General features: G+C 37.1%; 1 protein-coding gene across 2 annotated transcripts in view; it reads right to left on the reverse strand.

Moving 5' to 3' along the window:
* mtus2a (microtubule associated tumor suppressor candidate 2a) overlaps positions 1–16,080 on the reverse strand; it is a 47,059-nt gene that overhangs the window by 6,757 nt on the left and 24,222 nt on the right. The window contains exons 6-15 of one of the 2 annotated variants that reach the window (XM_058627024.1): positions 14,438–14,536; positions 12,239–12,426; positions 12,011–12,136; positions 10,921–10,987; positions 10,558–10,772; positions 10,355–10,460; positions 10,181–10,254; positions 9,990–10,088; positions 9,799–9,918; positions 9,575–9,675 (exon numbers count right to left, since the gene is read on the reverse strand). In XM_058627024.1, the coding sequence (XP_058483007.1) occupies positions 9,575–9,675; positions 9,799–9,918; positions 9,990–10,088; positions 10,181–10,254; positions 10,355–10,460; positions 10,558–10,772; positions 10,921–10,987; positions 12,011–12,136; positions 12,239–12,426; positions 14,438–14,536 (1,195 nt within the window). The remainder of the gene's footprint in view (positions 1–9,574; positions 9,676–9,798; positions 9,919–9,989; positions 10,089–10,180; positions 10,255–10,354; positions 10,461–10,557; positions 10,773–10,920; positions 10,988–12,010; positions 12,137–12,238; positions 12,427–14,437; positions 14,537–16,080) is intronic. The other variant, XM_058627025.1, reaches the window with a different exon arrangement.

Consider the following 16,080-nt stretch of genomic DNA (forward strand, 5'->3'; position numbering starts at 1 on the left):
ATGTCGTCCAAAATCACCTAAAAAAGTCATAGTATAGTATGTCGTCCAAAATCAGTCAAAAAAGTCATGGTATAGTATGTCGTCCAAAATCACCTAAAAAGTCATAGTATAGTATGTCGTCCAAAATCAGTCAAAAAAGTATGTCGTCCAAAATCACCTAAAAAAGTCATAGTATAGTATGTCGTCCAAAATCAGTCAAAAGAGTCATAGTATAGTATGTCGTCCAAAATCAGTCAAAAAAGTCATAGTATAGTATGTCGTCCAAAATCACCTAAAAAAGTCATAGTATAGTATGTCGTCCAAAATCACCTAAAAAAGTCATAGTATAGTATGTCGTCCAAAATCAGTCAAAAAAGTCATAGTATAGTATGTCTTCCTAAATCACCTAAAAAAGTCATAGTATAATATGTCGTCCAAAATCAGTCAAAAAAGTCATAGTATAGTATGTCGTCCAAAATCAGTCAAAAAAGTCATAGTATAGTATGTCTTCCTAAATCACCTAAAAAAGTCATAGTATAATATGTCGTCCAAAATCAGTCAAAAAAGTCATAGTATAGTATGTCGTCCAAAATCAGTCAAAAAAGTCATAGTATAGTATGTCTTCCTAAATCACCTAAAAAAGTCATAGTATAATATGTCGTCCAAAATCAGTCAAAAAAGTCATAGTATAGTATGTCGTCCAAAATCAGTCAAAAAAGTCATAGTATAGTATGTCTTCCTAAATCACCTAAAAAAGTCATAGTATAATATGTCGTCCAAAATCAGTCAAAAAAGTCATAGTATAGTATGTCGTCCAAAATCAGTCAAAAAAGTCATAGTATGGTATGTCGTCCAAAATCACCTAAAAAAGTCATAGTATAGTATGTCGTCCAAAATCAGTCAAAAAAAGTCATAGTATGGTATGTCGTCCAAAATCACCTAAAAAAGTCATAGTATAGTATGTCGTCCAAAATCACCTAAAAAAGTCATAGTATAGTATGTCGTCCAAAATCACCTAAAAAAAGTCATAGTATAGTATGTCGTCCAAAATCGGTCAAAAAAGTCAAAGTATAGTATGTCGTCCAAAATCAGTCAAAAGAGTCATAGTATATGGTATGTCGTCAAAAATCAGTCAAAAGAGTCATAGTATAGTATGTCGTCCAAAATCTGTCAAAAAAGTCATAGTATAGTATGTCGTCCAAAATCAGTCAAAAAGGTCATAGTATAGTATGTCGTCCAAAATCACCTAAAAAAGTCATAGTATAGTATGTCGTCCAAAATCAGTCAAAAAAGTCATGGTATAGTATGTCGTCCAAAATCACCTAAAAAGTCATAGTATAGTATGTCGTCCAAAATCAGTCAAAAAAGTATGTCGTCCAAAATCACCTAAAAAAGTCATAGTATAGTATGTCGTCCAAAATCAGTCAAAAGAGTCATAGTATAGTATGTCGTCCAAAATCAGTCAAAAAAGTCATAGTATAGTATGTCGTCCAAAATCACCTAAAAAAGTCATAGTATAGTATGTCGTCCAAAATCACCTAAAAAAGTCATAGTATAGTATGTCGTCCAAAATCAGTCAAAAAAGTCATAGTATAGTATGTCTTCCTAAATCACCTAAAAAAGTCATAGTATAATATGTCGTCCAAAATCAGTCAAAAAAGTCATAGTATAGTATGTCGTCCAAAATCAGTCAAAAAAGTCATAGTATAGTATGTCTTCCTAAATCACCTAAAAAAGTCATAGTATAATATGTCGTCCAAAATCAGTCAAAAAAGTCATAGTATAGTATGTCGTCCAAAATCAGTCAAAAAAGTCATAGTATAGTATGTCTTCCTAAATCACCTAAAAAAGTCATAGTATAATATGTCGTCCAAAATCAGTCAAAAAAGTATGTCGTCCAAAATCACCTAAAAAAGTCATAGTATAGTATGTCGTCCAAAATCACCTAAAAAAAGTCATAGTATAGTATGTCGTCCAAAATCGGTCAAAAAAGTCAAAGTATAGTATGTCATCCAAAATCAGTCAAAAGAGTCATAGTATAGTATGTCGTCCAAAATCAGTCAAAAAAGTCATAGTATAGTATGTCGTCCAAAATCACCTAAAAAAGTCATAGTATAGTATGTCGTCCAAAATCACCTAAAAAAGTCATAGTATAGTATGTCGTCCAAAATCAGTCAAAAAAGTCATAGTATAGTATGTCTTCCTAAATCACCTAAAAAAGTCATAGTATAATATGTCGTCCAAAATCAGTCAAAAAAGTCATAGTATAGTATGTCGTCCAAAATCAGTCAAAAAAGTCATAGTATAGTATGTCTTCCTAAATCACCTAAAAAAGTCATAGTATAATATGTCGTCCAAAATCAGTCAAAAAAGTCATAGTATAGTATGTCGTCCAAAATCAGTCAAAAAAGTCATAGTATGGTATGTCGTCCAAAATCACCTAAAAAAGTCATAGTATAGTATGTCGTCCAAAATCAGTCAAAAAAAGTCATAGTATGGTATGTCGTCCAAAATCACCTAAAAAAGTCATAGTATAGTATGTCGTCCAAAATCACCTAAAAAAGTCATAGTATAGTATGTCGTCCAAAATCACCTAAAAAAAGTCATAGTATAGTATGTCGTCCAAAATCGGTCAAAAAAGTCAAAGTATAGTATGTCGTCCAAAATCAGTCAAAAGAGTCATAGTATATGGTATGTCGTCAAAAATCTGTCAAAAGAGTCATAGTATAGTATGTCGTCCAAAATCTGTCAAAAAAGTCATAGTATAGTATGTCGTCCAAAATCAGTCAAAAAGGTCATAGTATAGTATGTCGTCCAAAATCACCTAAAAAAGTCATAGTATAGTATGTCGTCCAAAATCAGTCAAAAAAGTCATGGTATAGTATGTCGTCCAAAATCACCTAAAAAGTCATAGTATAGTATGTCGTCCAAAATCAGTCAAAAAAGTATGTCGTCCAAAATCACCTAAAAAAGTCATAGTATAGTATGTCGTCCAAAATCAGTCAAAAGAGTCATAGTATAGTATGTCGTCCAAAATCAGTCAAAAAAGTCATAGTATAGTATGTCGTCCAAAATCACCTAAAAAAGTCATAGTATAGTATGTCGTCCAAAATCACCTAAAAAAGTCATAGTATAGTATGTCGTCCAAAATCAGTCAAAAAAGTCATAGTATAGTATGTCTTCCTAAATCACCTAAAAAAGTCATAGTATAATATGTCGTCCAAAATCAGTCAAAAAAGTCATAGTATAGTATGTCGTCCAAAATCAGTCAAAAAAGTCATAGTATAGTATGTCTTCCTAAATCACCTAAAAAAGTCATAGTATAATATGTCGTCCAAAATCAGTCAAAAAAGTCATAGTATAGTATGTCGTCCAAAATCAGTCAAAAAAGTCATAGTATAGTATGTCTTCCTAAATCACCTAAAAAAGTCATAGTATAATATGTCGTCCAAAATCAGTCAAAAAAGTCATAGTATAGTATGTCGTCCAAAATCAGTCAAAAAAGTCATAGTATAGTATGTCTTCCTAAATCACCTAAAAAAGTCATAGTATAATATGTCGTCCAAAATCAGTCAAAAAAGTCATAGTATAGTATGTCGTCCAAAATCAGTCAAAAAAGTCATAGTATGGTATGTCGTCCAAAATCACCTAAAAAAGTCATAGTATAGTATGTCGTCCAAAATCAGTCAAAAAAAGTCATAGTATGGTATGTCGTCCAAAATCACCTAAAAAAGTCATAGTATAGTATGTCGTCCAAAATCACCTAAAAAAGTCATAGTATAGTATGTCGTCCAAAATCACCTAAAAAAAGTCATAGTATAGTATGTCGTCCAAAATCGGTCAAAAAAGTCAAAGTATAGTATGTCGTCCAAAATCAGTCAAAAGAGTCATAGTATATGGTATGTCGTCAAAAATCAGTCAAAAGAGTCATAGTATAGTATGTCGTCCAAAATCTGTCAAAAAAGTCATAGTATAGTATGTCGTCCAAAATCAGTCAAAAAGGTCATAGTATAGTATGTCGTCCAAAATCACCTAAAAAAGTCATAGTATAGTATGTCGTCCAAAATCAGTCAAAAAAGTCATGGTATAGTATGTCGTCCAAAATCACCTAAAAAGTCATAGTATAGTATGTCGTCCAAAATCAGTCAAAAAAGTATGTCGTCCAAAATCACCTAAAAAAGTCATAGTATAGTATGTCGTCCAAAATCAGTCAAAAGAGTCATAGTATAGTATGTCGTCCAAAATCAGTCAAAAAAGTCATAGTATAGTATGTCGTCCAAAATCACCTAAAAAAGTCATAGTATAGTATGTCGTCCAAAATCACCTAAAAAAGTCATAGTATAGTATGTCGTCCAAAATCAGTCAAAAAAGTCATAGTATAGTATGTCTTCCTAAATCACCTAAAAAAGTCATAGTATAATATGTCGTCCAAAATCAGTCAAAAAAGTCATAGTATAGTATGTCGTCCAAAATCAGTCAAAAAAGTCATAGTATAGTATGTCTTCCTAAATCACCTAAAAAAGTCATAGTATAATATGTCGTCCAAAATCAGTCAAAAAAGTCATAGTATAGTATGTCGTCCAAAATCAGTCAAAAAAGTCATAGTATGGTATGTCGTCCAAAATCACCTAAAAAAGTCATAGTATAGTATGTCGTCCAAAATCAGTCAAAAAAAGTCATAGTATGGTATGTCGTCCAAAATCACCTAAAAAAGTCATAGTATAGTATGTCGTCCAAAATCACCTAAAAAAGTCATAGTATAGTATGTCTTCCTAAATCACCTAAAAAAGTCATAGTATAATATGTCGTCCAAAATCAGTCAAAAAAGTCATAGTATAGTATGTCGTCCAAAATCAGTCAAAAAAGTCATAGTATGGTATGTCATCCAAAATCACCTAAAAAAGTCATAGTATAGTATGTCGTCCAAAATCAGTCAAAAAAAGTCATAGTATGGTATGTCGTCCAAAATCACCTAAAAAAGTCATAGTATAGTATGTCGTCCAAAATCACCTAAAAAAGTCATAGTATAGTATGTCGTCCAAAATCACCTAAAAAAAGTCATAGTATAGTATGTCGTCCAAAATCGGTCAAAAAAGTCAAAGTATAGTATGTCGTCCAAAATCAGTCAAAAGAGTCATAGTATATAGTATGTCGTCAAAAATCAGTCAAAAGAGTCATAGTATAGTATGTCGTCCAAAATCTGTCAAAAAAGTCATAGTATAGTATGTCGTCCAAAATCAGTCAAAAAGGTCATAGTATAGTATGTCGTCCAAAATCACCTAAAAAAGTCATAGTATAGTATGTCGTCCAAAATCAGTCAAAAAAGTCATAGTATAGTATGTCGTCCAAAATCACCTAAAAAGTCATAGTATAGTATGTCGTCCAAAATCAGTCAAAAAAGTATGTCGTCCAAAATCACCTAAAAAAGTCATAGTATAGTATGTCGTCCAAAATCACCTAAAAAAAGTCATAGTATAGTATGTCGTCCAAAATCGGTCAAAAAAGTCAAAGTATAGTATGTCATCCAAAATCAGTCAAAAGAGTCATAGTATAGTATGTCGTCCAAAATCAGTCAAAAAAGTCATAGTATAGTATGTCGTCCAAAATCACCTAAAAAAGTCATAGTATAGTATGTCGTCCAAAATCACCTAAAAAAGTCATAGTATAGTATGTCGTCCGAAATCAGTCAAAAAAGTCATAGTATAGTATGTCTTCCTAAATCACCTAAAAAAGTCATAGTATAATATGTCGTCCAAAATCAGTCAAAAAAGTCATAGTATAGTATGTCGTCCAAAATCAGTCAAAAAAGTCATAGTATAGTATGTCTTCCTAAATCACCTAAAAAAGTCATAGTATAATATGTCGTCCAAAATCAGTCAAAAAAGTCATAGTATAGTATGTCGTCCAAAATCAGTCAAAAAAGTCATAGTATGGTATGTCGTCCAAAATCAGTCAAAAAAAGTCATAGTATGGTATGTCGTCCAAAATCACCTAAAAAAGTCATAGTATAGTATGTCGTCCAAAATCACCTAAAAAAGTCATAGTATAGTATGTCGTCCAAAATCACCTAAAAAAGTCATAGTATAATATGTCGTCCAAAATCAGTCAAAAAAGTCATAGTATAGTATGTCGTCCAAAATCGGTCAAAAAAGTCAAAGTATAGTATGTCGTCCAAAATCAGTCAAAAGAGTCATAGTATATAGTATGTCGTCCAAAATCAGTCAAAAAAGTCATAGTATAGTATGTCGTCCAAAATCAGTCAAAAAAGTCATAGTATAGTATGTCGTCCAAAATCAGTCAAAAAAGTCATAGTATAGTATGTCTTCCTAAATCACCTAAAAAAGTCATAGTATAATATGTCGTCCAAAATCAGTCAAAAAAGTCATAGTATAGTACGTCGTCCAAAATCACCTAAAAAGTCATAGTATAGTATGTCGTCCAAAATCAGTCAAAAAAGTCATAGTATAGTATGTCGTCCAAAATCACCTAAAAAAGTCATAGTATCGTATGTCGTCCAAAATCAGTCAAAAAAGTCATAGTATAGTATGTCGTCCAAAATCACCTAAAAAAGTCATAGTATAGTATGTCGTCCAAAATCAGTCAAAAAAGTCAAGTATCCTGTAACTTTGCCATACATTGACTGATTGGCTCAAAACTTTACATATGACACAAGAGACCAGGCCAAAAACCATCAGCACATTAAAACTAATTCAAAGTCACAGCGCCACCTGCTGGCTGTATGGCGTCTGCTCGGGCCCGAGCTCTTGCACGGTGATGTATTTTTTTTGTTTCAAAAAAAATCACATTTTTGAGGTTGTAAACGTTGGTGAAAACGGAAAATTAACCATGGTCCCAGCAATCTTTTTTTGTTGAATTTCAGAGACAACCATTTATCCCACCCCTCAGATTGAGCTCTGCCAATCGTGTGTGTCTTCCTAAATCACCTAAAAAAGTCATAGTATAGTATGTCGTCCAAAATCACCTAAAAAAGTCATAGTAAAGTATGTCGTCCAAAATCACCTAAAAAAGTCATAGTATAGTAGGTCGTCAAAAATCATTTAAAAAAATCATAGTATAGTATGTCGTCCAAAATCAGTCAAAAAAGTCATAGTATAGTATGTCGTCCAAAATCAGTCAAAAAAGTCATAGTATAGTATGTCTTCCTAAATCACCTAGAAAGTCATAGTATAATATGTCGTCCAAAATCAGTCAAAAAAGTCATAGTATAGTATGTCGTCCAAAATCACCTAAAAAGTCATAGTATAGTATGTCGTCCAAAATCAGTCAAAAAAGTCATAGTATAGTATGTCTTCCTAAATCACCTAAAAAAGTCATAGTATAATATGTCGTCCAAAATCAGTCAAAAAAGTCATAGTATGGTATGTCGTCCAAAATCACCTAAAAAAGTCATAGTATAGTATGTCGTCCAAAATCAGTCAAAAAAGTCATAGTATGGTATGTCGTCCAAAATCACCTAAAAAAGTCATAGTATAGTATGTTGTCCAAAATCACCTAAAAAAGTCATAGTATAGTATGTCGTCCAAAATCACCTAAAAAAGTCATAGTATAATATGTCGTCCAAAATCAGTCAAAAAAGTCATAGTATAGTATGTCGTCCAAAATCGGTCAAAAAAGTCAAAGTATAGTATGTCGTCCAAAATCAGTCAAAAGAGTCATAGTATATAGTATGTCGTCAAAAATCAGTCAAAAGAGTCATAGTATAGTATGTCGTCCAAAATCAGTCAAAAAAGTCATAGTATAGTATGTCGTCCAAAATCAGTCAAAAAAGTCATAGTATAGTATGTCGTCCAAAATCAGTCAAAAAAGTCATAGTATAGTATGTCTTCCTAAATCACCTAAAAAAGTCATAGTATAATATGTCGGCCAAAATCAGTCAAAAAAGTCATAGTATAGTATGTCGTCCAAAATCAGTCAAAAAAGTCATAGTATAGTATGTCGTCCAAAATCAGTCAAAAAAGTCATAGTATAGTATGTCGTCAAAAATCACCTAAAAAAGTCATAGTATAGTATGTCGTCCAAAATCGGTCAAAAAAGTCAAAGTATAGTATGTCGTCCAAAATCAGTCAAAAGAGTCATAGTATATAGTATGTCGTCAAAAATCAGTCAAAAGAGTCATAGTATAGTATGTCGTCCAAAATCAGTCAAAAAAGTCATAGTATAGTATGTCGTCCAAAATCAGTCAAAAAAGTCATAGTATAGTATGTCGTCCAAAATCAGTCAAAAAAGTCATAGTATAGTATGTCTTCCTAAATCACCTAAAAAAGTCATAGTATAATATGTCGTCCAAAATCAGTCAAAAAAGTCATAGTATAGTATGTCGTCCAAAATCAGTCAAAAAAGTCATAGTATAGTATGTCGTCCAAAATCAGTCAAAAAAGTCATAGTATAGTATGTCGTCAAAAATCACCTAAAAAAGTCATAGTATAGTATGTCGTCCAAAATCGGTCAAAAAAGTCAAAGTATAGTATGTCGTCCAAAATCAGTCAAAAGAGTCATAGTATATAGTATGTCGTCAAAAATCAGTCAAAAGAGTCATAGTATAGTATGTCGTCCAAAATCAGTCAAAAAAGTCATAGTATAGTATGTCATCCAAAATCAGTCAAAAAAGTCATAGTATAGTATGTCGTCCAAAATCAGTCAAAAAAGTCATAGTATAGTATGTCTTCCTAAATCACCTAAAAAAGTCATAGTATAATATGTCGTCCAAAATCAGTCAAAAAAGTCATAGTATAGTATGTCGTCCAAAATCAGTCAAAAAAGTCATAGTATAGTATGTCGTCCAAAATCAGTCAAAAAAGTCATAGTATAGTATGTCGTCCAAAATCACCTAAAAAAGTCATAGTATAGTATGTCGTCCAAAATCAGTCAAAAAAGTCATAGTATAGTATGTCGTCCAAAATCACCTAAAAAAGTCATAGTATAGTATGTCGTCCAAAATCAGTCAAAAAAGTCATAGTATAGTATGTCGTCCAAAATCACCTAAAAAAGTCATAGTATAGTATGTCGTCCAAAATCAGTCAAAAAAGTCATAGTATAGTATGTCGTCCAAAATCACCTAAAAAAAGTCAAGTAACCCTTAACTTTGCCATACATTGACTGATTGGCTCAAAACTTTACATATGACACAAGAGACCAGGCCAAAAACCATCAGCACATTAAAACTAATTCAAAGTCACAGCGCCACCTGCTGGCTGTATGGCGTCTGCTCGGGCCCGAGCTCTTGCACAGTGATGTATTTTTTTTGTTTCAAAAAAATCACATTTTTGAGGTTGTAAACGTTGTTGAAAACGGAAAATTAACCATGGTCCCAGCAATCTTTTTTTGTTGAATTTCAGAGACAACCATTTATCCCGCCACTCAAATTGAGCTCTGCCAATCGTGTGTGACCAGACCAAACATCTTGATGTAGATCTGGTTTGCCAGGCTAGTTATTTCCCTTATTTTAAAACATGTTTTATGTCAGTTGTATCAGTTCTGACTTGTTTGCCAATTTCACCAACGCTTAAGGCCTTAAAAAATCCTTTTGTGAGTGCTCGTGCCCTAATTATGATGATGATGGCTGCATGCACATCACCTGGACAGCACAAGGTTCAACTCAATCCGACTCTTCAGGTCTTCATTCTGCTGCTGCAGAACCTGGACCTTCTCCTCCAGGAACACGTTCTTTTGGGCCTGCTCAAAAGTAATACACAACCACACAGCGATATTTCATCAACTTGACTCAACGACCATAAACACTGTGTGTAAACACCAGTGTACATATGAGTTTTTCTTTAGCGATGGCTTATTTGAGCCTACCACTTTCTCCAGGTCAGAGATCTTCTTATCCTGCTGGTGTATCTGCTGGTTCTTCATTTCTACAATCTCCTTTAAGCTCTTCAGATCTTTGTCAATGTGCTGGTATGGTGCTAAAGCCTCCTGTTACAGAAAGACATTGTATATACACAGCCATGTGTAGGTTTGTGTGTCTGTGTTTGACTTTAACTCACAACGATCTGTTCATCCGTACTCCTCCTCAAAGCCTCTTCAAAACGTTTGGCTTTGTCCCTCAGACTCTGATTCTGAAATGTGAGCATGTCCACTTGATCCTGAGCAAACACACACACACAGTAGGATGGCGAGACAGTGAGTACAGATGACAATTAAAGCACAGCTAATCATTCTTTTATTAAAATCATACCTGTAGAGAAAGTCTGAGTTTCTCAAAATCCTCCTCCAGGAGCATCTTCTGTTGTTCATGAGCTTTTCTCAGGTCTACACACACACACACACACACACAATAAAAGAGAGGTCAGGTTTCCTCCATCACTGCTGGAGTCATCGTGTGTCATTTACATGACGTCTAAAACCTGACCTCTCATGGTGCGGGCATGCTCCTCATGCAGCGTTGCCATGGTGATGTTATGCATGTCTCTGAGTTCCTGAATGGCAGCCTGGCGGTTGACTGTCATCTCCTCCACCTAACACACACACACACACACACACACACACACACACACACACCTTCAGTGACTGACCCGCTACCACAGAAAACATCCCATCATGCCTTTCTCTCACATGTTCCTGTTGTTGAGTCCTAAGCTCCTCCATCTCTGACAGATGCTCCGCCCTCAGGTGTTCTGTTTCTGCTGAGTGACACTTTCTCAGCCCCTCCTCCACAGACAGCAGCTCTGCCTCCTGCTGCAGCTGCAGCTCCTGCAGCTCCCGCTCAAACGCCACCTCCAACGCCGTCTTTTCCCGCTGCAGACTCTCCCATCGCATGGAGTTCCAGGCTGTGGACAATGACATCATGTCATATGATATCATATTCAAACCTTTATTTGTTTTAAATCATATAACACAAGGACAAAGTACACTGTCCTCGCTAACTGGAAACACTTCAGTCGAAATATTCCGAAGATTTGTGTGTTTCTCACTCACCCATTTCCTCTCTGATCTTTTGCATTTCCGCAGACAGTTTCCTTTCATTTTCTTCTGTCGTTTTATTCTGGAAAATTCGGAATAAAACATCATTTTAACATTTTAATAGTGCAGGTTCTGAGTAGCATTTCAACAGTGTAGATAAATGGTAAATAGTAAAACAAATAGGACAGTGTCTTTAAGTAATGAACAAGCTTTTAGAAATCTGAAATCCTGAATTAAACTGGATTTTATGCACAAAGGATAAAATATATATCACTTTATTCATTCCCTGGGGGAGAAATGCATCAAAGGAGTAGAATAGTAAATATTCAATAACATAATAAATACAAAAGAAAATGCAATACCATGAAACAATGTATAAATCATCTCAAACAATTTGTGATAATAGCGGTTGGGAAGCGGTGCATCCACTGTTTTATAGCCTAATTATGGTTTGTTGGCACAAAGCACTGTTGTGTTCGACTGCTGCCAGCAGAGGGAGCTCCAACCTTCTCACATCGGCCTCCACAGCCACTCCAGACAGAGAGTGACTGACCATAAACAAGTCAGACAGAGCCTGAGCAGTCTGCAACACTCACACTGGAGCTCCATCATTGTGCCTGTCACAGGGAGCAAAGACGGATTCCTCTGAGTGACACACTGAACTCTGCAGAACCTCTCACTCTGGCTCACTCTGCTGCTCACTCTGCTGCTCACTCTGCTGCTCACTCTGCTGCTCACTCTGCTGCTCACTCTGCTGCTCACTCTGCTGCTCACTCTGCTGCTCACTCTGCTGCTCACTCTGCTGCTCACTGTGCTGCTCACTGACCATGATCAGTGCAGGCTGCTAAATACTGTATGTGCTCTACATTCACGTGGGGTTGAAGGTGACCCTTTACATTAAGCAGATGTTGTCACAATAATAATAATAATAATAATAATAATAATAATAATAATGATGATGATGATGAGTCCTCTTCACCAAGGAAACATTTGCCATTCTAGGTAAATCTTAATTTAATCTGGACAATCTGTAGGAGAAGAGTTTACTATGACATAAGACAACAACACTTTCATTAATTATACACTGCATCAATCCAGCTTCTACCTTGAGGCAGTAATGCTGAGTGGTGACGACGAAGGCCTCCAGACCTAAGGAAGTCTTCCTCAGTTCTTCTCTGAGAGCTCTCAGCTGCCTCTCCTGCTGCTCACAGCGTCCCTGCAGCCTCTGCACCTGAGACAGAGGAAGAAAAAGCACCAACAATCATTTAAAAAAGCAGAGTTGGTGAAAACAACAAACACTAGGTGACGACGTGAGATTCTGTCAGCCACTCACTTCCTCCCTCTGATCGGCTTTCTCTCTCTCCTCCGCTCGCCTTTCCCTCTCTTTCTGCTGAGCCTTCTCTTTCTCCCTCTGCAGACTCTCCTGCTGTTCCTGCTGCGGCCTCACGGGGGCCATGCAGTGAGGGGACCCCACAGGAGCCGACCCCCACACTGCAGCTGCGGGACGCTGCCCGGACTGGACTGTAGGAAGAGACGAGATGTGAACACAGAGAATAAAACATGAGTGTGTGTGTGTGTGTGTGTGTGTGACACAACAACACTGTCAATGAAGATATTTTTGATCTGGATGTTAATCCTGAAATCTAACGTATGTGTTGTAATAAAAGTGATGAGCAGTAAATCAGAGGAGATCTGACCTGACCTTCAGCTAATGGCTGTTCACATGATAAATGATCACAGGTTAATTGAATCTTCTCCACAGAGCAGGTCTTGGGGTAATTCCCTGTCTCGTCTCAAGTGACGACTGAGCTGCAATAAAATATCCTGTAACAGCACGTACACGTGTGGGTGTATTGTTTGTAAATAACGGCCTAATCCCTTAATGGCATGTCATTTAAAAGGCCATGTGACCAGTGTAACATGTGCAAGCCATTCTTTGCTTTAGGGGGTTTGCTGCTGACACACAGACAGGCTGATGGAGCTCTATGTGAGTCACCTTGTCACACTGTAACCGCACACAGCCTCATTACGATCGATTAAATCCTTTTTTTTTAATATAAACGCAGTCTGATCGCACACAATAAAGAAATGGCTGCACCTTCACATCACCTGCCTCACACTCACTGAAGCACGGGCAGAGCGGTTTCCATGACAACGTGAGGCTGGGTTTGGGGGTGCAGGGTCCAGAGTAATGAGTGAGAGATTGGTGAGAGGGAGGTGCAGGAATAAAAATGAGCAGAGCAGCACGAGGGTCACGGGGAAATCAGAGGAGATCGAAGAGATGAGATCCAGTGAGGAGGAGGAGGAGGAGGAGGAGGAGGAGCAGCGGGGAGTTATCTGAAGGTGGTGAATGATTTAACGCTGATATAAACTGAGGAGAAGTCGTCTATCTAATGATTCTATTCATGCTAAGTTGAGATGGCACTGAAACTAGACGTGTTATTACAGGTAATGATGTTGGATTTGACAATAAAGAATCTTGAATCTTGAATAAAACCATCAAAAGGTTAAAGATGTGTTTGTAAAACATACTAACATACGACTGACTGACTGTCATTTCAGGCCCGGTTTATTCACAAGGTGATTTTGACGTTAACATTTTGCTCAACAGCTTCAGGTAAAAGTCTTAAACCACGGAGAACAAGAGAAACTCTGGTGAGACTTAGATATTTCTATTTCATGACTGTGTGGGAGGTGACGAGGTCCTACAAAGAGCAAGTAACACCAGTGAAGTGAGTGAAGACAGAGGTGCTGCCTGAGGACATGTGTGTCAACACTGCAGGAAAGACGGGCAGAGAAAAGGATTTTACTGCTGCAGAGCAGAGTTCAAACCACAGCACAGAAGAACGTGTGATCAGCATCATGAGTCTTTTCTTGAGGCTGTTGGATTGTTCACGTCTGCAGGTGTGAGTAAGAACAGGTCATAAATGTGAGGACTGTTCTTTAGAAAGGTCACAGGGAGAGAGAGGATCAGACCAGACAGACAATCCTCACAGCTCATTTTAAATGGTTTACTCTTCTAGGACCAACCTCGAAATCATGGATGGAAACTCTCACAGGGCCTTTATGGGGAACTTGAACACATGAAGAATTTTAAGTTTTCTAAAACCACAGTTTTATTCTAACACCTGCTGCGTTCACCTCCTCTCTGTCACTCCCCCGCTAGTGTAAATGCTGCGATCAGCTGTTCGTTCGTCTCCTCTGCTCCAGTTCATTGTGCTACAACATGCCGGACTCATTAGCACATCATGTGCACTCTGCTTGTCCCATCACCACTAAGTCTGATCTGATTGAGACCGTTTTTGACTCCTCAGGAAAATGTTCACTGACATTGTGAAGTCAGAATTAAGTTCATTTTCTAGTAGATTTTTTTTGCAACCAACCAAGTGTTAGAGATGGCTATTCAATTCAGGTCAGGTCAGGTTTTAGACGTCATGTAAATGACACACGATGACACCAGCAGTGATGGAGGAAACCTGACCTCTCTTTTATTGTGTGTGTGTGTGTGTAGACCTGAGAAAAAAGGACTCACCTGGGGACTGAAGTTTGGGAGGAACCACTGCCAGCCTCTTCGGGGAGGACGGCAGAGAACGTGTGACCTCTGAACTCCGCTGAAACTCCTTCCTGCCAACTGTCAGTGAAAAAGGATAAAAACCCATCAGTGTCAGTTATTAAACATTAATAAAAACATACATGATAAGACAGTAACGTTTAAAAATGAAGTCTGTGCTTTATAGAACATTATGTCACTCAGGCATCAAACCAACAATCCTTCTCTGTCCACTCTTCACTCGCTGCCTTTTTTCCATTCCTTTGCTGATTCTCCTCTCTTGTAACTTTTCAATCTCTCTGTTATTCCTCTGCTTTCATGTGCAGCTCCCTCCTCCTGCTGTGAAGCATAACTATGACCCACGGGACTCTGCAGAGCACACTGCGTTTTGAATTGGCCTCTCTCCTCGGCACATGTTTCCTTTAAAACAGTGTTTGTGAGCGCGTGCATCTTCTCTCATGTCACGTTACATCCGTCGGTTGAGGTGTTTGTGTTTGAAGAACAGGCCACGGTTTTATTTTCAGATAAAATGTGAGTTGTGTTTCACAAGAGCTGAGAACAAGGACAAAAACAGATGATAGTGAATAAGGAAGTAGATTTTGGGAGCTTAGCAGGGAGGAGAGGAGGAGAGGAGAGGAGGAGAGGAGGAGAGGAGGAGAGGAGGCCTTGAAAAGAAACTCATTAGACCTGTAATGGGAGCGAAGCCTCTGATCCTGAACAAATCCCCGTCTGACCCTGGAGACATGGTTCAGTCCTGCAGAAACACTGTGTGTGTGTGTGTGTGTGTGTGTGTCTCTGCGTGGGTGTTTCAGTGTCAGGTGTCGGTGCCAAATCGAGACTGTGAGTTGACAGCGATGCAAGCTGCTCGGTGAGGATGCAGATACCACACTCTGCACTCCTTTCAGTTATTAAATGCAATATTGTGACTCTGACAAACCCACAGACCCGACTCAGGGGTCCGTTCAGCCGGAGCCGCGGCTAAAAAGTGGAACTGATGAGATTCCACCTCAGTTCTGCCAAGATGTCACGAGATGAGTTACAGGGTGTGCTGCAGATGTTGTGCAGGAGGGTGAAACAGTTTTGTATTTGCACATTTGGAACAAACATTGAAATGAACGAACCCTCGGGTGGAGACGTTTTCTTCTTCTTAAAATACAGAGAATGTTAAAGTGTAAAACTGGGTCACAGTTATTATGGATGTGTGATTAGTATGAATGTCACTGTAACGAGCTTGAGGATGATGTGTCTGAAGAGCCAGTGACTGACATTGTTTGTGTGTTAAATCTTCTACACAGATAAACAATAAAATCAGACTCCTCTCCTCATCAACCATTCACAGCACGTTTAAAAGTGTCTTACAGTCACGACACTGTCTGCATCCTTAACTCACTTATTATTATTATTCCTACAACAATGATTTCTACAGCCTCTTAATGCCATTTATCTCCTATATCACAGCAAAAATACAAGGATTCTATGTTATTTATTCAGTCAGTGCCTTTATCAGCGGCCTCAAACTGAAAATGAAAAATGCACACAAGTGTTTGTTTTTACATAAGATGGATAATAAAAACACCAGACAAGCTTATATATTATTAAATGTGATAAATGTAACCTAAAGTATT

Source organism: Solea solea, chromosome 4 (assembly GCF_958295425.1).
Source record: "Solea solea chromosome 4, fSolSol10.1, whole genome shotgun sequence".
Classification (NCBI taxonomy): domain Eukaryota; kingdom Metazoa; phylum Chordata; class Actinopteri; order Pleuronectiformes; family Soleidae; genus Solea; species Solea solea.